Raw genomic sequence first — 23580 nt, 5'->3', positions numbered from 1 at the left:
ACATTAAGGACAGTTTCTGTTAAGGTTTGATAAGTCTGAAGAATAACTTCTTAAATTTTTAGTCCTAAGACCCAGATTCAATAACCTCCCTCAACTTTGCTACCTTGACCTGATGGTGGTGCATCACAGACCAAAGATCTTCCCTCTCCAGAGAATTCCAAGAAAACCCTTAGGGGCTCTGCAGAGGATTCCCTATCATTCCCTTCACAATTTTAAGATATTTTTTTTCTTACCACAGCCTCCAAATGAACACATACTGTCAAGTGATTTGTGATTCATCTTCAGTAACTGCTCCAGTTATGTATAGTCTTTCCAGAATCTCTGTGTACTCAGCCTCTTTCTCTACCAAGAATTTTGATAATAGCTCTTGCAATTCCATTCAAAAAGTCAATTAACAACGTTATCTCTTATCTTTGAAAATCTTTTTTATGCTGCTGTCTGGCTGAGATGGCTGCAATATCTGTTACAAGAATGGATTGCTCTCACTTCATTTCCCATTTTCAGAGTTTACAGCTATATGATTCTTTCAACTTTCTGTTGTCTTCTGAAGTTTCCAGCTGTCTGAATGTAAACCTGGAAGGGCTTCATGAAAACATGGAGTTAGGGTGAGGTTTTTGTTTGCTTCTCGTAGGGTATTTTTCCCAGGAGAAGAGACTTTGTTCAAGGCAATATCAAAGCAATGGTTTTTCTTGTACTCACACCATTTATAATTCCTGATTCTTTTAAGAGTCTTTTCCCATTGAACCAGCATATTTTTCTGGCAGTTTGTCATCCTTGAGGACACTAAGGGCTTGGATAGCAGATCGATTTTTATCTGCAAGGAAGTCTGTAATGTTCCATGAACTGCCACTGTATGGTGGATAAGGGCTCAAACTGGAGCAGGGACTGAAAAGCAAGGAATCTTCAAGATGCTAAAAGTACTGCTGATGATTCTAGACCCTATATTAGATAAGGTTGAGGCAAAGTAAAGGATTGGCTCAATATTGATTGCTTCACAGAAAACAGATTACTAAATAAACATGATTGGTTTCAAAATATCCTGTTTTTCAGGTAATTAAAAGAAATTGGGTCATTTGTCTAAACTCACACACTCAATGCACAGCGGAACAAGGGTCAGATTTAGAATATTGAAAGTCGAGTTCTATAGTGGTATTATCATCTGATGCTCTCGCAGTAAACCAATAAAAATACATCAGATACAAGATAGACGTGATTAGCCATTTTAAGTTAATTTATTCATGTGCTGGGTTGCAGATTGTATTACTATAGGACTTTTTTAAGTGCCATGAATAGTTCTAAAGCTGCATTTGGAGCAGCTATTTTTGGAGCTAAATTTGAGCAAAGTTGAAAAGTAATTGTTACGGTTTATACGAAGAGTATTACTTTGCAACATTGTAATTGTTGGAGGTTTTTAAATCTAGTCAGTTTTTAGTAAGAAAATCAGCAGTATGTGTATACAAAGCTGCCTGAAATTCTGTAGGGTGATGTTTGAAGTTCATATACTGTGGAAATTACCCGCTTAGGGCATGACATTTAATTTCGATTTTAAGATACTTTGACTGCATCAAGGCTGTAATTAGCAACCAAAACTGGAGATCGCTTTCATTTTTATTTTCTAGGGTTGAGACCTCACTAACACACAAAGAAAGGATTGGTATATTATTTTAAATTATGAAGTCAGAATCTGAATTCTTTCTGTTAATGTTCCTTAGAGAATAACTTGCTCGAATCATCGAGTTCATTTATAAAGGAGTAGACTTCTACTGAAAAACCCATGCAGAGAATTCTCAGATTCCTCCCTAATAACTATAAGTGCAATATTAAATTCCTATTTAATATTTTTAAAATATATTTCTTTATGTCTTAAATCTTAAAAATTTTTAGCCTAAATACTAAAGATGACTAACGTGGCCTAGGTCCTTTATACTGTCCAATAAAATGTCCTGTCATACAATTTTTTAAAACATACAGTGGGACTTTGGTTGGAAAGTACCGTTGTACAAGTTGTAAAGTGCTGGCTTATAGTCTGTACTGCTTTGTGATAGTTGATATTGATTTGAGGGACTCTATCAGTTCATTACCTTTTTGCTGTTCAGATTTTACAGTACGTAGAGGCCATGAGCTTTCAAAATAACATCAGATGTCTCCATGGTTTGCTGGGGGGGCTGTTCTGTTTCATTTCCAACTACCACTTATGCTTTTGCCATTCTGTTTCTTCCTTTGCTTGTTGCAACCAGTATGTGTAGCTGCATTCACTGATCAGATTATCACCTGTTACTCTTAACACCGTGCCAGTAATAATATTGCAGTGTCTTTTATAAACTGTTTTTTTCATAGATATATGTAAGAGCACAATTTGAATATGATCCAGCAAAGGATGACCTCATTCCTTGCAAAGAAGCTGGCATCAGATTCCGAGTTGGTGATATTATCCAAATCATTAGCAAAGACGATCATAACTGGTGGCAGGGTAAACTTGAGAACTCCAAAAATGGTACTGCAGGTCTTATTCCTTCTCCTGAACTTCAAGAATGGTATGACTTAAATTTTCTATTAAAAAAATTAATTTAGCTTTGATTTTATTTCTGTCTTTCATGCTTTTCATTTTTGTGTGGCTAGTTTTTGAATTATTTTTCTTTTTTTAAAAAAAGTCTGTTGCCTCCGTTTGTGTGGTATTGATTTTTTTTGTATATGCATAGCAGTAGAGTTACATGCAATATCATAGGTGTGGTTAAATTAGAAAAATAAACACCTGTGTTAGAAAACATTGTGCTTTCTGGTATACCATAGAACATTGTTTACATAAGGGGGTCAAATGAACTTCTCTTTCAGCTTCTAAACAGTGTTTTCATTAGTACTCCTTATATGCAAGTGCTGCAGGAATAAGGTTTTAGCAGGATGTCAAGCAGAAAGGTCATTGAGGGAGTTTGGGGATTTTCTTTCCTCTTCATTTTTCATGTGAAAGTCAAAAATCAGAACGAAATCACAGTGCAAAGATCCCCAAATGGCATATTCCGTGAACAGCAATGGCACTGAGTGCCACAAAAACAGTGCAGAGCCTTTAAACAACCTCTTGGAGAAGCTGTTCAGTAAAACTGTAAAAAGCATCAGCACAAATTTTGGCAAGCAAGTCCTGGGCCATGAAAGTTGTGTCCATAACTCAATAAAGTTTATCAATGTGGATAATCTAGCCCAAAATATTTCATACAGAATTTGCTACATAAAAGAATTGGGGTGCTGTGAAGGGTTAACAGCACCTGTGCCACCTGGACTAGCAAAGCTATATATCACAGAATCACAGAACCAACTAGGTTGGAAAAGACCTCTGAGATGAAGTCCAACCTTTGGTCTAACACCACCTTGTCAACTAGACCATGGCACTAAGTGCCACATCCAGTCTCTTCTTAAATACCTCCAGGGGCAGTGACTCCACCACCTCCCTGGATAGCCCATTCCAATATGTTCTTTTAAGTTATCATGAAAAATGTTTTTGAAAGTTTTACTGTGCTCTTGTTGCATAAAAAAAGTCTAATTTTTCTAACCATTCTGTGCAGCTTTTTAAAAATCCTTGATTACAACAAATCTTTTTTTCTCCTCCGTATGCCAGGCGAGTTGCTTGTATTGCCATGGAGAAGACCAAACAGGAGCAACAGGCCAGCTGTACTTGGTTTGGAAAGAAAAAAAAGCAGTACAAAGACAAATATTTGGCAAAGCACAATGCAGGTATGAAAAAAAAATGCAGGTAGCTTTAACAGATTACATGTTTTTCGATTTAAACCTTGACATTAATATAAGCCTTACTTAGGAAAATATAAGTAAAATTCTAATTATGCCAACATTACTCTGCTTGTTCTTTGCTTAATAGAGCTTAATCAGTGAGAGGCAAGCTGCCACAAAATCAATGCATCATAATATATCCTAATATAGGCTTACATTGTTTGGGGGGTTATGTTTAAAGGAGCTAGAAGCCAACAGGATATTATTTTTGCAATCTATATCATGTACTATGCTCTACAGAAGACTTCTCAGTAGCATCCTTGTTACTGAGCATTTATAGTTACAGATTATATACCTGAAAACATCACTAAAGGGTATTTTTCTTGAAGCATTACAGCTGGAAGTGCATTAAGAGCCTTTGCATAGTCAGTGTATTATTTACAGTTACCAGATAGAACAAGCTGTTGAAGTTTATCCTCCTTGCAGTGATTTCTGCCTGAATATACTGACTTTTGGTTTTCTGTTCAGACTGCTGAAAAAAACAATTAATTGCTTTAGAAAATTTTGAAAGTAAAGCATGGAGTATGAGACCCTTGTCAAGCAAAATTCTTTAGTTTTAGTAGTAAAGAAGGAAGACTCCTTCATTCATGAGCAGAATTTAGTTTTCTTCTTTTAGTGTAAAATAATCAGTGTGCTGCAACTGCTTTTCAACTATTTTCTATTGCTTTTGCATTGCTATCACATTTTGTGATATTTTTGTTGTTGTGGTCTCTTGGGAGACATGCAGAGATTTTTATTGGAATCAAAAGATATACCTGTCCAAGCAGTGAAATGGAAGTATTTTATATATATTGCATTAATTTCTGGGATTTTTTTTTCAGTTGCATTCTTGAGGACACCAGTTAAACAATATAAATCCATATTTCCACATTTCTCTTTACTTGCACAGTCTATATGCAGTATCAGAGCTCATTAGGTATCACTACTGCAAAATTTATGTTTCCTTAAAAGTCACTTGAAAATGAATTCTAAAAAAGTCAAATAACAGTAATTGTCATTTATACTCCTTAATTCACAGCTGTATTTAAGATGTTCACAGTTAATATAAAATTACTCATTAGCCTGAAAGCAAGCAGAGATTGAAAGTTTAAACTTGTTTCCTTCTCTTTGCTGGTTTAACATTCTGGTTGTTGTAATGTTTCCACTTCATTGCAGTGATTAGTTTGCTAATTATTAATTTACATAATTATGTATTATGTATTATTTTCTAATTATGATCTTAACAAAAACCGTTGGGAATAAAATGGGGTTTATGACCTAAATAAACCTAATACTGGTTTCAAAGTATTATCAGTTGCTCCCACATACATTCCCTGAGCCTTGCTCCTCCCTTCAGTTATGGCAGTGTAACTCTGCAGGCCATGCTGTAAACTGGATTAACTGAAGAACAGCCCAACAAAACACATGGATTTTATTTCTTTAGAGCAGGTGCATTCCTTAATGCAGTTCTCAGGGCAAATACATATTAATGATGTCACTGTGAGTAAGCACAGCCTGCTACAAAGGAATAAGCAAAAGGAAGAGGATGGCCAAGGAAGGCAATGCTTTAAGAGCAAAACTAGTTCAAAGACTTTGCATCAAATAAATTCCTGAAAGCAAGGTAGTCTAGACTTTCCTGTCTTGATGTAGGGGGACATTTTGGAGAAGGTTGACAGCACTGAGTCACACAGTTTGCCTGCCTTAGCGCTTGACACCAGCAGTGCTGTTAGTCACCTTACATCAGAGCAGAGTCTTTGCCAAAAATTAGAAACATGAACATTAAAAATTATCATAATGACCGTAAAGAACCTGTTCTTTTCAGAATAGCACTTCCCCTTCCCCCTAAGAAGTCACAAAGGTAATGAAAGCACAGATTAGAGTCAAGATTTCTCTTAGAAACGTTTATTGATCTTAGTGACCTTGAGGTGATGCCAGTCATATTCCAGGGAATGACACCAAATGTAGGATAAAAAGAGGTTCACTGAAATGCTCTCATGAGTTTTAAGTTTAACTAAGGTGGTACTGAATTTGCCTTTTCTGAATTACTCTATCATGGCTGGTATTGTTAGTCAGAAATAAACCAGCACCGACCTTTGCAAGCTTTCAGTGTGTTTGTCTCAGAAAAAATAACGAATCTTTTCCTCTGTTGGATCCAAAATAAGTATAATCAATGTCAAAATATTGCTCTTACAAGAAAGTGGAATTTACTTCTCTTGTATCTTAGTATAAAATTCAATAAATTGATCAGCAGTCTGTAATCTATTTGTACTTCCGTGTTATTTTTGTCTTAGGGGTTCAGACTGAACTGGGATGCTGAGAAATGACTTAGGAAAATACTTCATAGTCAATTAAGATTTGTGTGGCCAGCTAACGATTTGAGAGCTTGTGTGGGATATTGGGATATTACTGGAACTAGACATGAGATTGTTCTGCAAATCATAGTTTATGAAATAAAGAGGAGACAATTTCCGTTACTTTTTAGAATTAGAAGCAAATGCTTTCTTCTTTACAAGAAAAATGTAATCTTGTTTTTCTTTCCCCCATGCTTCATTTTAGAGTGTTAGGCAATTTCATGATCATATGTTTTATCACTGTAAAGACAATTTTGAACAAAAACCCACAGGAAAAAATAAAGTATTTTTTCAGTATTAGATTTGCTGATATTTTTATAAATGCTCTAGAGATACACTGCAGTGTATCTAGATATATTTTTAATTTATTTTACTGAAATGTTAATGCAGGACTTCAGAAAAGAACGGTCTTTAGAACATACTAGAGCTATGCTTCCTATTATGCATAATCTAGAAAATTGCCAAGCTTTTATAAAATATGTTTATCATTTCTTAATGTGATTTATTTGCCTTGTGTTTAGACTACTGCATGGTAAAGTTTATTTTGTGCATATACTTTTTATTTTACTAATATATTACAAGCCATATCTCAATGACCCCTGTACATTTTTCATGCTGTCTTACTCCCAATGGCCTCTGTGCATGTAAGTAACCTGTCAAGTGACAATGCCTCTTTATTTGCTTCTTACTGTTTCCTTTCAAGAACTCTTTTTCTTTATTAGCTAGTAACACTGAAGCATTGAAGTTCAGTCTTTAAATGTGCCCTGTATTCCTCATATCTTGTGTATTTTTTAAAAAATTATCATTCTTCTTTTGCATTTGAAAACCCTACAATCATTAGTTAAGTCCATGTAGACTGAGACACATCTTCTCCATGCTGCTAGTTTGTGATAAAGGCATTAATATGTGTCATTTCTGTTGTTTGTACCTGTTGCTTGTATCTAACATAACATGTTTTTGTTCAAGAAGAAAATAAAGGATAGATTTTTTTATTGCTGTTATTTTTTGATGGAAAATGATACTCTCAGGCCTAGGTGGTTAGAATGGTAAAACTGTTTAGCATGTTGTAGATCTTTGGCTTTTTCTAGTATGAAATTAATTGTTAAGTAGTTTAAATACTATAAAGTTGCAAAAAGGACAGTAGAATTCCATGTTTGTGGAATGGAAGAAAAATATGACTAAATTCTTGTTTGTAGGATTTGGGGAAAGGTTGAAAGAGGTTGTTCTTTAGGATGAAATTCAAAATGCTTCAAATGGACTAGGAAGTTTTCATATCTGTATCTTTTCAAGGTCTTAAGCAGTTGAGTGTGTCAACTGATTAATTTGTTGTTTGACCAAATTGAAGTATTTGTACTTTTTCTCTCAAATTGAAAAATGTGACCTGTAAAAAAGAAATACATTAAGTTAAATCCTTTCCTGCTTTAACTGGGACTTTAGTACAAAGAGCTTGTGCTTTCTGGTAGGCTCCATGCTCTTCATGCTGAATCTTGGTGGCTGGAGACTTCTGGAACAAACTAAAGCTCCTGCTGCTGCCTACTTCCCTAAGGGGTTTTGGATGGGGGAGAGGGATATATCCAGACTCATCCTAAAAGATGAGTGGGATATAGTTGAGGTGAATACACCACTTAAGATTTGGAAACACTCAAAGGTCCCATAGTTAAGGTGCAGTCTCTCCTCCCTTCTTTTCATAGCGTGCAAAAGTACAGAACTGAAAACTCTTGTTCATTATTCTGCTCACAATTGTTGATTGCTGTAATCTTTACAAATATAATTAACTGCCTCCTGGCTTCTTTTTCATTAGAATTCTGCAAGAGTTACCAGAGATGATGTGTTATTGGGCACAGGAGGAATAAGTTGTTTTTAATGAACAAAACTTGATTTGTTAATCATTATATTCCTTGGCAATTGACAACAGATTGATAGGCATGATGGAATTCATCCAATTTCAACTGCAGTTGAAATTATATCTGAAATAATACTTTCACAATTTTTCCCTAAATATGGCGGAGGTTCTTTTATGTAATGCCATCACTTTCCATTAGAATTCTTCATTCTGTCACAAGTTTTAAAAGCATGTCAACTTAACTAGCACGTGTGTTTAAAGAGAACTCTAATTACAATTAAAGGGTGGTGGTTTGAAAGAATAAATACCACAAAGTATTAATGCTCTTCTCTATGCATTTCTCATAGATCTTGTTAAAACATTATTATGAAAGTATCCCTATCTTCAGTGTAAATAGATGTTCTCATACTGTATTCATGTTGGTCACTGTCTACAGATTTTTCTTTAGTATTGCCATTTCTTAGGAATGCAAACGTGAATGGCATGCTGTTTGAGCTAATTTCTGTGGTCTGCTGAATACTGCATGAAAGGACATGCAAACTTTGAGCATTTCAGTAGCTTTCTTACTGCTCTTAACAGTTCTTTAAAAGAACACTCTTGTTCAAATGCGTAATGAATGGTTTTTATTTTCTATATTACTTTGTATTATGAATCTAAAACTTGCTAAAATTGTAATTTGTAGCGGAATTAATTGTCACTCTTAATATGCCTTTTTTTCTTATCCGTTGGGGGCTTTCTTTTGTGTTTTAGTGTTTGATCAATTAGATCTCGTCACGTATGAAGAAGTAGTAAAGCTGCCAGCATTCAAAAGGAAAACACTAGTCTTACTAGGTAATTTTTGGTTATTTTTCTGAACATAACAACATAGTTCTGAAGCCCTTCTGGTGGAAAATTTCTAAATTGTGTTTGTGTCGTGCTTCAGGTGCACACGGTGTCGGAAGAAGACACATAAAAAACACACTCATCACAAAACATCCGGACAGATTTGCTTACCCCATTCCTCGTGAGTAGCAATGTTCAGTGTACTGCAAAATTGTTTGTTGTCATCCTTGGCAACACCCCTGTTGTTCTACTACATGTGTTCAGTTCTGCTGAGACGAGTCTTGAAGGTGGGAACTGGGCTAGGACTGGGTGTATTTCTTTTGCTTTACCAAAGGGAGGGATGGAAAGTAGCACCAATTTTACATCGAATGTTTCTTGTTACTCACAAAACTTCTTGCTTCTCTCTACCCAAATGTTCCTTAATTCAGAATGAAGGATAAAACATTTCTCATTTCTAGCTGTGTATGATTCCCATGAGAAGACATATAAACTGGATTTAGAGGAAACCTTTAATGTGTACCTTATCTGAATGTTTTAATTACTTCTCACAGCTTAGTCTTGGGGGCTGGTATTACTAAAACAACCTCAAATTTCCAGAGATGACAATAAGGAAAAGAAAACACAATTAACTTCACTGCTTACAAGTGGGTTGTTACAAAGAGCACAGAGGTGTTTTTCCCTTCATGACAGTCTATCAATACCATGGCAGGAATTGCATATCCTATTACATGGTCTCTTGGAGATGCACCCTTTTTCCTCAAGCTAAGGATACTGAAACAAGAGTATCCAGTCCCTGACTGTCCACTCTATTTTAGACTGACTTCAGAAACACCATTCATGGCTCAGAAGTGGTGGTTTTCTACCTATAAGGACTTTGTTGTTGCTAAAAAGTATTCTTTTAAGAGCTTATCTATAAACCTATTTGGAATGGGGAAAGGATTAGTTGGGTGCTGATCTAAGTTCCCCTGAGTCAGATGAAGAGCAGATCTTTTAGAAGGAAAACAGAAAGACCTGGCCCTTTTGAAAGCATGAGCTGTTAGATCACCCCAGCAGCAATGTGACGCTGAACTGTTTGTCACACTACTGTTTATTATCTAGACACTAAAATCCTCAATTAGATGTGTGGTACCAGGATTATATGGTGGGAAGGTAGTAAGTAACCCAGCAAATATGATCTCTGTTGCAAAGAACTAAATCAGAGCCTAATAAATGTTTACAGTATGCTTTTCACCCAGTCTCTCTCAGGTACTAACTGTACTGGCATGGAGAGGGAGAAGCTGAACTAGTTATTTTATCTTCAAATACTGTGAAAATGGACTCATCTATACCATGGTGATCATGCTTTAGGTTGCCTGCATTAGGTTCTTTCTCTGTGGAAACACTGCAATTGTTTCACTGGTTACATAAGAAGACTAAAAAGATGCATTTTCTGCATTCTTTTATGAAACCATGGTAGATTTTAGGTAGTTTTTGAGATGGGCCTTAAGTTGGGTGTGGAGTTTTGGGGAATGCTTTGTGAAGAAATTATCTACAAACTGAAAACCTTCGAAAAGGTCATGTCATATACAATGGTAGTTAATTAAAAATATTAGTAGGCCATACTTCTCTTACCACATAGGTCAGTAGAAGTAATATATTCAAAAAGTATGATATTGCTAAGTAGCTTTCATCTCTCTTGGCCCACAAGTAGTCAGGTCCTTGCCTACTTTTCAGACTTATGCTTTCACACTCATAAGAAGAAAACCTCATAAGAACTCAAGTTAAAAAAAAAAGGAAAGTAAAGAAATGTTTTTAGAAAAGAAGAGGATTGAGAGAATTATGAGGATCTGAAGTTTAGTAGACCTAGAACATCAGTGAGTAGTATAGTGATATTATATGGTTTATATAATCCATTGTTCATGAATTTCTTAAAATAACTGTGATCTATAATATTTCTATAGAACTTTTCATCTTTGAAATATCCTAATTAATCTTCAGAACATTGCTAATTAATCCTCAGAACAGTAATAGGTATAACTAAAAGTAGAAGATGAGTTCAGTTTTTGGATACCTTGTTTGAAATTATGGTAGGGTTGTTGGAAGAAAAGGCAGTAGATTGTGAAGAGATGTGGTGTTTTACAGAGTCTTACAGTCATGACCAGGGAAAGGTTATTTATGACCTTCTGCTCTTCTGTTGCCTTTTGATTTTTTACCTTTTCTACATCCCTTCCTCTCCTGCTTTTTCCCAATACATATCCCTCAGACTCCTGCTGTTCCTGGTGCCTGTCATTCTGGCTACCTCAAGCTCATGCTTCATATGTGATTTGACAGGTCATCATTCAGTGAATAAGTATTGATAAACCAAAAAAAAAAAAAAGAAAGCCATATAAAAACCTAATGTTGCTTGTGTACTAAAATATTTTGTGTTTTCAGATACAACCCGACCTCCAAAGAAAGATGAAGAAAATGGCAAAAATTACTACTTTGTATCACATGACCAAATGATGCAGGATATATCAAACAATGAGTATTTGGAATATGGCAGCCATGAGGATGCAATGTATGGGACAAAACTGGAAACAATACGAAAGATCCATGAACAGGGACTAATTGCAATACTTGATGTAGAACCTCAGGTAACTAATAAGAAAACATGTAAAAATGGGACTCATCACAAATCCTTCAACCTAATCATATTGAGATATATTTATTTTTATTGATTGCACACTAGATAAGTAATGTGGAACAAAAGCTCTTGAACCACCAAGGTATCGATCTGGGAAATGGAATTCTGGTAATCACCTGGTTGGAAGAACATACAGCAGAAACAAATTCATAGTTTAGCAATCACTATAACTTGAAAATTTACTTACCATGTAACTTTTTACTATATTGGCCTCATGTCCAGTGAAACATATCAAAACAAGTCATTGTCATTGCCTGCCAGGAGTAATGTTTTCAAAAATTTCTCTCTGATGCTTTATGAAAAGGTAATCTTGCTCCTGGCTGACTCTTGACTGCATATCACTATTGAGCACAGTCAGAAACATTTGTGGTTAATCACTGATATTTAACCTGTTTGGGCAATGACCAGATCAGTGTTGTTACTTTATAAAGTCATTTCTGCGTTGTGGCATTTTACTTTCCAAAAGAGGGCAGGAATAAAAATCAGGCTCTCGAGGAACACTAATAGTTTGTTTATTCATTGTATAAAATCTTCTGTGGAAAATTCTGATACATTTTCTTTGAAACATCCATGTAGTCATTACTTCCAATTCACAGGAATCTGTATATTTTGTTAAATGAAACATCATGAATATGGACAAATGTGATGTTTATATTCTAGCAGGTGGAAGGAAATGGGAGGAAAGATAAAATTGTGACCAATGTTATCTATTTAAGTTTGATAACTTCTTTCTTCATTGTGAATGGATTCAATAAGTTCAAATTCTTTTAAGATTTTTGTAACAGAAATAAGATACCTGACTAAATTATTTAGGACAGTTCACAGTATGCTGCTGTGGTGCTGTTCTGAAAAATAAAATCCCACATTTAACAGCGTTCAGGGAAAGCAGCATCTGTAGTTAGTTCAAATGGAACGGCTGTTAGCAGCAAACTCTCTTGATAAACCTTTTCAACGTGCATTATTCAAAAGCAGTGCAATTCTCAGAAGCCATTTTAATCTTAGTTAGGATGTATTTACATTTGGTAACAGCTGCTTTTGCTGCACTTCCTCCAGCACATGTCTAGCAAGCCTCTTTCCTAACCAGCTTCCTCATTCATCCATCTCAGCTCATTAAGGGCAACCTGTTTGTGGACCTATTCCTGGTTATCTTACACCTCTTGCTGGTTTTCCCTTGGGTGCTCTTAGTTATATGAGTTTTCCTGAATTTTTTCTTGAATTATTTGTTTCAGGGGATTGATGCTGTATTTACTGCATTTAGTGCTATGCTCACTCTTTAAAAACTTCTAACTACTCACATCACATTTTCATTTGTTTAAGAAAATAATAATTAAAAAGTGTTAGTTGCTAGATGAAGTCAGACAAAAAATTATATTCTAATCAATATTCCCTATTTATGGCATGACTGAATATGTTTTGCATGGTGTTTAATCAGTAAGTTTAAATGCGAACAGAATTCCACAGTCTTTGAGACTGTATGGCAAGAACCTCTCTGAAAATGCTAAAGCCTTTACTGTCTCATAAATTCACTTTACTTAAGGATAAATATACGTTTTGACCACCAAAAATGCAAAATAATACAAAAAATTAAGTGTCTGTACTACTAAGGTTTTAACTCCAGTTCAGTTAAAAACAAACCCAGCATTGGTAAGTCATGAATTTGTGTATTTTGCTTGTGTGACTAAACTTACTTCACATTGATTGTTGGGGGTTTCCTCTAAAGTATGTGATTTTTTTCACCTAGGCATTGAAGGTCCTGAGAACTGCAGAGTTTGCTCCTTTTGTTGTTTTTATTGCTGCACCTACGATTACCCCAGGCATTAATGAGGTATGGCATGTTGCAGTCTGATGTCTTATTAGAGCCAGAATTAAGGATGAGATTCAAATATGCAGATCAGGCTCTTTAGTTGTTTCCTTGTCTGTAAATGGAGAGGCAGAAAGACAGTTGAATGACAGCATTATTAAGTGGATTGAGATACATTTCTTGTTCATTAACCAATTCAAAATGTGAACTTCAAGTCGAAGGATCCACGTGGTATATTTTAAAGTACATATTCTTTTATTTCATTCCTTGCCCTACCTCACAGATCCATTTCCAAATCCTTGATGAATAATTGGCACAAATTACCCAATTCCAGGTGCTCAGCACTGGATTACTGCTGGTCTGAGCTGAAGAAATGGGTGTTCAGGACTCTGCTGCCATCCCACCTTTAGCTTTAGAATTTTTCCTGCACAGCAAATACATGTCACAAATAGGCTTATTAATTTTGATGACTGTTCTCTGAGAATTGGAAGCTTTGACCAGAGGGGCAATTACTTGTGAAATAATGCTAAGTATTCATGGAGGTCCATAACCTCCATTTCCTACTTATTTTTTATGGAGTGCCCACTCAGCAGATTGCTACTGATTTCAAAGATGATATCAAGCAATTCTGGATTTAGTTCACAACAGGAAAAACAGTATTTTTGCAAACACTTTATTTGCTTAGCCTTTTTAAAAGCATGATATTAAAGTATTTAATCAATTAGATTTGATCATGAACTTATTCCAAGTCTCTTAGATGTTTCCTTGATCATCCAAACATAAAGTCAGAAGCCCTGTCACTACAGCCTGTTTCTGTTGAAATGTAATTACAGTATCATAAGCATGAAATTATGACATCACTGCAGAGGCTTGGAGGAAAATAAGGAACAAGACAAACATATTTAAATGCAAATACCCTGAATGATTATTAAAATAGAAAGTGGAGAGTGAAAAATTTTGGCCTCAAGCTGCAATTTTACTGGCAGCTGAGGCATTCTGCTAGTTCACTATGACCCTTTAGTGGGCTACTTTAGCTGTAAATTGGATTTTTGTCAGTTTTTAAGCAGCTCACAAAGACTCTGACAAGCACAAATCCAGAAAAGCAGTGAAAGTTTATAGCCAGAAGAAAAATGGGAAGGGGAACAAACATCTTTTCACTTTCACAGCATTAAGTTCTGTCATTTTCAGTGTCTTAAGAACCCATAGCCTAATGGGAACATTTCAAGAGTGTAAAGGCAAAGATCTCTCAGAACATCACAATTTGCCACGTTAGTGAAGTGACAGTTTATCTAACTGCTGGTGTTGCCATATGATGTACATCAGAATAGTCTTGGTAAAATACTAAAATTTTGTAATCTACGGTGGCTTTGCCTTTGTGTCATCAAATAACATTGCATCAATTAAAAAAATAAGACCATTCTTAGGCTCTGTCAAGTGAGCATTGTGTTTACAGCAGCACTCAGGCAGCCAGGTACTCTGTGAAATTATGTAATTACCTGGGGTTTTTGCCTCCATAGCTGTGTCTCAGCTCCCAAATAGTCCTCCTTGGCCTCACTCATCTGCCAGTGGTACTTAACCTTTAATCTCCCTGCTGTAGGATATAATACTGAGATATTGGGGACAGTTCATATGAGGGAGAGAATGTTTTCTGTGATGCACTGACGACAGAAATGTACCTTCTATAGTAGTGGTGGGGAAATACATTTTCATGCCAAAGAAATATTAGCAGAAGTATTATGTTATAAATATTTTCATTCCTACTGTAAGACTCTGTCTTTGTTTTAAGCTTTTGTGACAGAAGTCTCTGTGCATGCAGGGTTTCTTTCACCCAGGCACATGAATTGCTGAACCAAGGCTACACTTATAAAACGTGCTAATTTATGAATCAATTAAGGAACAGGAGGGGTAGGCAATGGTAATAGCAGCAGACCTTACCCAAATACAGGATCCTACTTTCCAGTGTTTACTGGGCTGCATGAAAGGAGATTTGCAAATCATGTCTGTGTGTTTGCAGCCTGCAAGGCAGCAAACAAGGGTGAGGAGTGTGTGTTTCCTATTTCCCATTCATGCTTCCTTTTTGAAGGGTTCATTTGCATAATGAGTGTCCCTTTTCCATATATCCTCCTGCCCTGCCTTGTTTATTTTGCTTAAGCTTTTTGAGAGCATTTCTGTAAATGACTGTCCTTTTTCACCCCTCCCCTTTATGTTTTCTTAAATTTCATCTTTGCTTTTCTTTTCATTTTCCTGCATTCGTACTAATTGTACATAGCTGCCAAAATGGTGCAGAAAACTGCCTGTAAGTACCAGCTAGGGGCTGACAAGGTAGTTCTGATTATTGCAGTAGTGTTAGAATGTAGATTTGCTGTTCCCATTCAACATTACTTTTGCCAATGGAATAAAAATTTAATATAAAAATGACTTTTGATATCTGCACTAAGATTGTCTGCTAGTAAAAAAAAAAAAAAAGAGACTGGAGAGTAAAATTTCTGCTCTTATAGCTGAATATCTGAACTTTGTGGTGAAATCAGTGCAGAGGCCTGATCTTGGATGTATCTCTCTTGAGACACTTTAGCCTATCACAGACCACACAAAATGTCTCAGTAATCAAGGCCCACACAACAAGAGTTAGGAGATAAAATATTATGCTCTCAAATGAATATAGCAATGCTGCAAAGCACAAGACCAATTTAAATCCTATAGGAGATCTCCCAGAGTGCACCCACCTGTCTAATCACAAAGGAAACTTAAATCAGATGATTATTGTGCTAAAACAGAGAGAGGAGGGAGCATATCAGAAAACCTCAGGGTAGTTCCTCTCTCCTCCAGCTGTTTCCTACCTCCCATTGCCCAGAGAGCAGCAAAGAGGAGTTGACAGGCTCCACTTATTTGATCTAAATCTTTATTGAGCCAAATTCTTCTGACTTTTAGCTGCGCTCCCTTCCTACAGCTAAAGAGTAGAAGGAATTTTTCTTAGGACGTTTGCAGTCCAGCTGTTTAAACTGATTAAATTAATTTCTTTCTGTTGAGGCAAAATTGGCAAAGCCCTGATGGTGTGTTTATACCTTGTCCACAGCCTTAGAAAGGAATATTAGAAATTTGTTAGGCTGTGCTTTGACAAGCAGCAGCTATTGTCCTGTTTACTTACAGGCCAAAAAAACCCAGTCCTCAGAAACTGAAGATGCCACTGGTGGCATCTTTATGTACATGGGAGACATTTCATGGATAAAGCCATGTTTCACTCCTTTCAGCTGTGGTGCAGAAGGAGAGATGATGAGGAGAGTGAACTGACTTAGGAAAGCAAAGTTTGCTCCAATAATGCACACACTGCAACCAGACCCACATAAAATGCCCATTGCATGAGAGCTGGGGGAAGAAGAAAAGGCAGATGTTGTGCTCACAAATGTTAAATTACTGAAGCTGTGGCCGTTCATGTGTCTGTCTGCAGAAAGCCAAACATTTTGATAAATATCTTCTTTCTCGAAGCTATTGAGAGCACAACTGCTGAAGAATATTCTTCTTGGAAAATAATCTGAGATATTCAGTATTCAAAATTTAATTAAGAAATTTTAGAGAAATTAAGAGGAGCTTAGTACAGCAAATATTTTAAGTGTTAGCTTTGAAAAATAATCTTGGCATTTCAGTGTTACAGATTCAGATTAAAAAAGAGAGAACTCTGACATGTTCAAATAGATACTCCATCACAGTCACAGGTGACATTTGGTCCCACAATAAAACAATAATCAAGAACTGTAATATCTTCTATTTTTGCAAAACTTGTAAAAGTTTGAAGCTGTTTGAAAATTCTGTAGTGGCCTAACTTATTAGTGCCCCTAAGAGTATATGAAAGAAGTAATGTTTTACATTTCCAACAGGCCAGGAAATTTAGATATTCCAAAATGCAGCACACTTTGATCCCAGTAAAGTTGGATCTAGGAGAAGCTAAGTCAGAAAAATACTAAAATTTACTGAGTTTTTGAAACATTTGTTAATGTTTTTTTAAGATAAGATGGCTGTAAGTTTTTCAGGTTTTACTGTCAGTCACAGCAAAATAGATGCTCCAGTGAGAAAAGTTCATACCTGTAAGTAAAAGTAACATTGATGGGAAATCCGAATAGCAATTAAAAATCTACATATGGATTTAGGAGTTCTGAGGCTTCAAGGGGCTTTTCAGGTACTTGTACCCTTGTACCATGAGATTAAAACTCTTTTCAAAGTGTAATATGATTTTGACAAGACAGGCTTTAAATATAAAATTAATCTTAGCTGGATATGTTTAAAGCACATATTATTAACCTACCTTTGTAGGTTAATTTAAGCAGAAAAGGTTAGATGCTCAGCTGATATAAATTGATGTCTTTTTTGGAATCTATGAGAAGCTGGAAGTTCACCTAGCTAGGTTTCTGTCTTGAAGACACTGGGCCATATGAAATGTTCCACAAGAATATTTAATATTGGTATTGACCCATATTGTTCTGTCTGCTAATAGCATAAACTAAATTTGCACACACTGGTATTTTCTACAGAAGTTTCAGGCATTGCTGGAGATGCAGAATGGTCCATACAAGGAACATTCCTTGTACAGAAGTGTGCGTGAGGAGTGTTTGTCTGACTTGGAATGAAATTTGCCTCAGGAGAGAAGCAAAACTGTAACTTTGGTACAGAACTTCTCCTCCAGAAGTGCTGGTTTCATTGCTGCAGGAAAAGAGAACTGTCTCAGTGCAGGTTGTTCCCTTCAAAGGACCTGAAAGCTGTTGTTCCACAGCTACTTGTCACGGTAATTAGAAATACTTGGGGAGTTTAAACAGGAACAAAGAAGGTGGAGGAGGGCGTCTCTTAGCTGGATAAAATTCTATTCCCATTTCTAGTGAAAAAGCTATGGGCACTGTGTCTGTATCTCCTGCAGCCTAAAACTCTGCTTAGTAAAGTGTGTCCCAGTTAATTGATCAAGTAGAGTGAGCCTATAGATACTACAGGGCAGCAGGAGTCATTTTGCACCGTATCCATCCCAAACCTGTGGGACCAGGAAGAACTTGATGGCTTTCCTATGGCTATTTCAAGGTTCCTGAAAACAGCAAATATTTTGGTTTGGGTTTTTTTCAGGAAAATTTCAGGGAATTTTCAGTAAGAGAATTCAAATTTAGAAGTGCTGCAGAGCCCTAGGAAGAAGACTTTTGCATCCAGCTCCCTCAGGCAGGCAGACCTCACTAGCAGAGCCGGTGGCTGCAGCATTTCGAGCTGCACGGAGACCTGTAGGATACCCACAAAGTAGGATGCAGGTGCTTCTGTGCAGGCATTGACACAGAGCCAAGGTGAGCAGCAGCCTGATGTTGCTCTCTGCCCGGTTCATCTCCAGGACCTCACACTAAGAGGTGCTGGAAACACCCCACTCCGAGATAGGAACCGCAGGGGAGTCGTGGAGTGAGAACTTCCTTATCAGTAAATGGTTATTAAAGGAAGTAGACCCAGAAGATTGGTGTGGAACAGCAAACATTACCAAAACTGGGAACAGCTGATACCTGACAATATACCCTCTCCTATTTCTTGTGTTCTCACTGGGACATAGGCCCAATAGCTTGTATTTGTGCACTTTGTCCAATTTTTTCATATATGGTGTCCGTTGCTCATGTCCGTGCTGCTTTTCCAAGCTTCCATCCTCTACCTCGCTTTTTTAACACTAGAGCTGTGTTTTGTCTCAAGTAACGACAATAACCAAGTGCTGTTTGAGTGTCAGCGTCCAGAGGGAAGTTGTGCAGTTTCTCCCGTGTGACTCCCATAGATGTAGGAGGGGGAGATAAAGCACTTAGGCCTCCCTGGGGCTTTTTTGGCCATTTCCTTCTCGGTGAGCAGCAGTTGAGGAGCTGTTGTAGGAGAGCATGAAACGATCCAACTTCTCTCTCTCCCCTTTTGTTTCCTGCCCTGCGAACAGGACGAGTCTCTTCAGCGCCTGCAGAAGGAGTCTGAAATCTTACAGAGAACATATGCACACTACTTTGACCTAACAATTATCAACAATGAAATCGATGAGACTATCAGGCACCTGGAGGAAGCCATCGAGCTTGTGTGTACAGCCTCACAGTGGGTCCCGGTCTCCTGGGTCTACTAGAACCGGGCATGAGAGGATTGAGGAAACAAAAAACCAACCTGTCATTACTGGGAACCACCTCATACATGGAAAACCTCTTCGTTACTGACCTTGTGTCAACAGGTCTTGGCCCCTAGAGACTACCTAGATGTAGTGTGACCTAAAATATAATTATTGTCATGTCTGAATAGATAGGAGGAGGGGGAAAAAAAAAAAGATGAAACACTAATTTAAAGAGACAGTATCTTTTTTTTAATCATTTCTCCTAAACTTTAATAAAATGTATCTTTAAATATATGTATTATTCAGTCCTTTGGAATGTTATATTTTTGGAAATCATAGCTTTTTATTTCAAGGGCCCCTAAAAACTGCACAAAATAGATGCTGCTTTCTATAATCTATTTTAATAGTAATAATAATATGATTCTGTTACCTTAACTTGGGGGTGGAACACTACATTCTTTTTAGAGTCTGATTTTATGGATTGGAATACTTTGCTTTCCTTTATTTATTTGAAGTAATTAGTCTAGTGGTTACGAAACAAATTCATAAATTTTAAAGGCCTTTTTTCGCCTTTTTTTTTTTTTTTTTTCTCCTAGGATAGTATTTTTAAGTACTTTTGTGTAACATCCAGATAATGTGATACTGTCTCTTTGAAGAACTCTGTAAAACTTTTAGAAATTTGAAATTGGGTCTTGACTCTTAATGCATGTGGACAGTCGCAAGCGTTCATGCCGTTGGTGTATCTGTGTTGATAAAACCTGTAATCTACAGCAAAGTACATTCCGTTCATGGGAACACGTACCCAAGGGAATAAAGTAAAATATTATTCTGACTTAAGTTGTAAACCTATGCACATCCCTTGCATTTTGGGCAACTTTATAAAAAAAAAAAAAAAAAAAAGAAAAACTGATTTTTATTAATAATAATCATGTAGTGAAATGTGTTTGTAATTTTGTCTCAATTTAATTTGTTGTAAGGTGGGAGGGGGCAATTACTGGTTTCACCATTTCAGATCTGTGTTGTCTGAGAGTATTAACGTTTTAATTCAGTTTAAGCAAAGAAATGCTGATTTTTAATATGTATGTAATTGTTTAAAGATGCACACATTTTAAAAGAAAATACTGTGCAATGAAGAAACCAGTTTAGGCATTGCGATAAACTGACTATTCCAAAAGACTCATCTACAACAGCCCTGTAAATTCCTTTAAAAATGGTAATTGACTCTACAGTCTGACCAATTTTTTTTATTTTAAATATACTTCCTTTTATGTGTTCAACAATTAAATGCTTTTGGGTCCTTCATTTCATCACAGGGAGTTTGAAGAACAAACCAGTGACTTGTGCAGTGAGAAAAATTGTCTTTAAGTCTGTAAGGGAAGCCCTTGTAGGGCACAGACTGCAAGTCTGTCCAGGGGCTCTGCTCCGCCTGGACCAGCACAGGTTCAACAAAGGTAGAATTAGAGCAGACCCAAGTAAGAAAATATAACCATGCATTGACCTGGCACTTTATTTCCCTTCTTCGTGCTCTCGCTGGCCCAGGTGGTTTGCATTTTTAGTGAAAATGGTTAAGGGAAGCAAACATTGACACCTCTTTTTAGGTGTCAGAATATGGTGTTCCTTAAAATGACTTCTCATCAGAGCTTGGTTGGCTGTGCTGTTGTATAGTATGAAGTTTAGTGTTTATTTTAAAATGATACAGTGTTCTAAAGGGATTTATACTCAGAGTGGAACTATCAGCTGTAGTTGATCCGTGGGCTGTTCCAGCTGTCTGGGTTGTAATCAGAACAGGTTCTCATGGTTGAACATTTATAATAGGGGTAATTCTTGCTAATTTTTTCCTGCCTACTCCTTCTGTAGGTCAGGTGGTCAAATCCCTATTCTTGTAAAATCCATAGGTAGAATCTAGATCTGGCCAGGCATCCTCCCATCCAGCCAGGGCAGGCAAGTTTCTATTTTGAGCTGCATTCACAGCCCAACTTGCAGCCCACGGTGCAGAAGGGAGCTTGATCCATCATTTTACCCCACCTGTTGAACCAGCTGGAATCACAGGGCTGGGGCTGTGTCCCAAAACCAGAACTGTAACTGAATCCCTTGAGTTTGTAGTTTTGTGGTAACTAACCCATGAGAAACTATCGGCGTGGGCCTCGATAAGCAAGAGGGAACCTATCAGAGTAATAGTAGGTGCTCATCTGTTCTGAATTTAGCCCCTGAAAAAGGGGATAGTGCAAACTGTGAACTACTTAGTGAGTAAGAGGTAATTTTCCAAGTAGTTGTGCTGTGTTGTTTTAGTCCTGGATGAACCTTAGCCAGTGTTCCTGTAGGACCAGCTGTTGCAATGTTAATATTACACACTAGCTGAGCTCATCAAAGGTTCATTCACTCTCAGAACTACCTCTTTTCCCAGTAAAGCACAAAGATGGGAAGACCTACTGAAAATCAAGCAGTGGAGTGTTTCTGATGTTAGAAATACAAACTTCTCTGGTGAGCATTGGTATCTGACTTCAGTGACACGTTTTTCATCTCAAAATGTTTATGACATTAAACAGGTAAAGTAATTTTGATAATTCGAGTACAGTCCATCATAAATGTTTTAACTACACACTTTTGACTCTGTTAATGTGAATTTCTTGGAGTTTCTGTGTATCCAGCTTGTAAGGAAAGAAAACTCATAAGGCCCATGAGGGTGCTTCTGCCTTATGTAGATGACAATAAGTAGTGATTTAATGTAACTAATACGCTTTTCTTCTCTTAAGTGGAGCTACCATTCAGTTAATATTACACAGTAGAAAGACTGACTTGGAGAGCTTTGTTTCTTTTTTCTCACTGTATAACCTTTTATCAAGAGACAAAAACTGTAAAGCACATCAGTTAGCGTCGTGTCCTGCCTCCTCTTTACCACAGACTGTTTTCCTTTTAGGAACCTTCAGTAGCAAAAGATTAACATGGATTAACCCCCCCCTAGGCTTTAAGTTCAGCTAATCCACACAACCCAGTGAGCTCCATGAGCAGGTTTCAGCACAGAGCAAGCCCAGGACTCCACGTTCTGCCCGATCCTCCTGCCCTGCCCAAACCCTTCTGAAGCATCTCTGTTGTTTGTGTGGTACGTAGTGGGCATAAATTCAGCTGGAAGCCTCACTTGCATAGGGAAGACACATGCAAGGTGCAGAGCTAATGTTACAGTTTTTTATTTTTTTTCAATCTCCAACTGGAGAAGGGTCCTCCTAGTACTGTAAATATCACTGCATAATTTAGAGCGCCTCTCGGACTCCTCTAAATTTATGCTGAATGTGACCTCAGAAGCAGCCCTGGGATTGGGAAGAAACTAATGTTTCTGTTTGCCCCTTTTATACTTTATTTTTGTACAGGGGCTCGTAGATTTGTAAAGAAAACTTGATCTTATCAGTATGCTGCCTCTCAGTCTGACTGATGCCTGTGATTTCAAGGTGTTAAGTTGGTCCAATAAATGTTCATTAACCTCTGCTTCCATTTACTTAATAAAAGTACACTAGGTTATTCAATGTCTCGGAGTGGTAAGATTATTGCATGGAAATGGTAACCTAGTTTAGACAATCCTGGCCATGCAACCCACAGCATGCAACTATTTAAAATCAGAGGGACATTTTTAATCTCACCACCAGATGTGAATTCTTCCATATGTCTTTGTATTGGTTTTCTTCTCATATGGTCTGGGTCAAGAAAAATGCTGTGCCACTTAAGTGAAAGTATCACTACCTACCTCAGAAACTTCATTAACAAGGTTACTTAGTTGATTTTAAAAGGACAACATAGAAGATGAGATTGTTGCAACCTGAGCAGCATTGAGCTGGTGTGTATACTCCCAAGAACTGGATACTAGAGCCATTAGGAAAAGTTAAAATACAGACTAACCAGTATTTGTTCCATTTTTGTTCTTTTCTGCAAGGAAATTATTTCAGAGCGCTGTTGCTTAAAGAATTACTTGGAAATGCTGCCAGAGCTCAAGGGGTTGTTTCGCAAATCTGTGGTACTCAACATCTTAAATGAAGGCACTTAGAACTCAGTTTTGGGCTTTAAAATACTTGGAAGAAGAGGATTTGTGAGAAGTGCAGAAAAAGACATATCTCTACTGACTTGAGTAAGAGTCATCTGTTTTTATAAGCTAAATTGACAGAGGATGAGCTGAATCAGGTGTCATAAAAAGTCTGCTTTCTTTATCTAAAGCATATTCATTTCCTTAATAAACCTGTCTCTCAGACTGGTTTCTTCACTACTTTTGTT

General features: G+C 36.9%; 1 protein-coding gene across 7 annotated transcripts in view; it reads left to right on the top strand.

Moving 5' to 3' along the window:
* CASK (calcium/calmodulin dependent serine protein kinase) overlaps positions 1–22841 on the top strand; it is a 210025-nt gene extending 187184 nt beyond the window's left edge. For 4 of the 7 annotated variants that reach the window (XM_027741886.2, XM_027741879.2, XM_027741884.2 and 1 more), the window contains 7 exons: positions 2338–2534; positions 3608–3723; positions 8701–8781; positions 8873–8953; positions 11185–11387; positions 13179–13262; positions 19165–22841. In XM_027741886.2, the coding sequence (XP_027597687.1) occupies positions 2338–2534; positions 3608–3723; positions 8701–8781; positions 8873–8953; positions 11185–11387; positions 13179–13262; positions 19165–19341 (939 nt within the window). In that variant the 3' untranslated portion in view covers positions 19342–22841. The remainder of the gene's footprint in view (positions 1–2337; positions 2535–3607; positions 3724–8700; positions 8782–8872; positions 8954–11184; positions 11388–13178; positions 13263–19164) is intronic. The other 3 variants (XM_039380225.1, XM_027741885.2, XM_027741878.2) reach the window with 1 other exon arrangement.
* Positions 22842–23580: the final 739 nt, after the last annotated feature.

Source organism: Pipra filicauda, unplaced genomic scaffold, assembly GCF_003945595.2.
Source record: "Pipra filicauda isolate LSUMZ 115617 unplaced genomic scaffold, ASM394559v2 scaffold18_size4552066_pilon, whole genome shotgun sequence".
In the NCBI taxonomy this organism is placed as follows: Eukaryota; Metazoa; Chordata; class Aves; order Passeriformes; family Pipridae; genus Pipra; species Pipra filicauda.
Note: the sequence above shows the minus strand (reverse complement) of the source record. Positions and strands in the feature narration are given on the sequence as shown.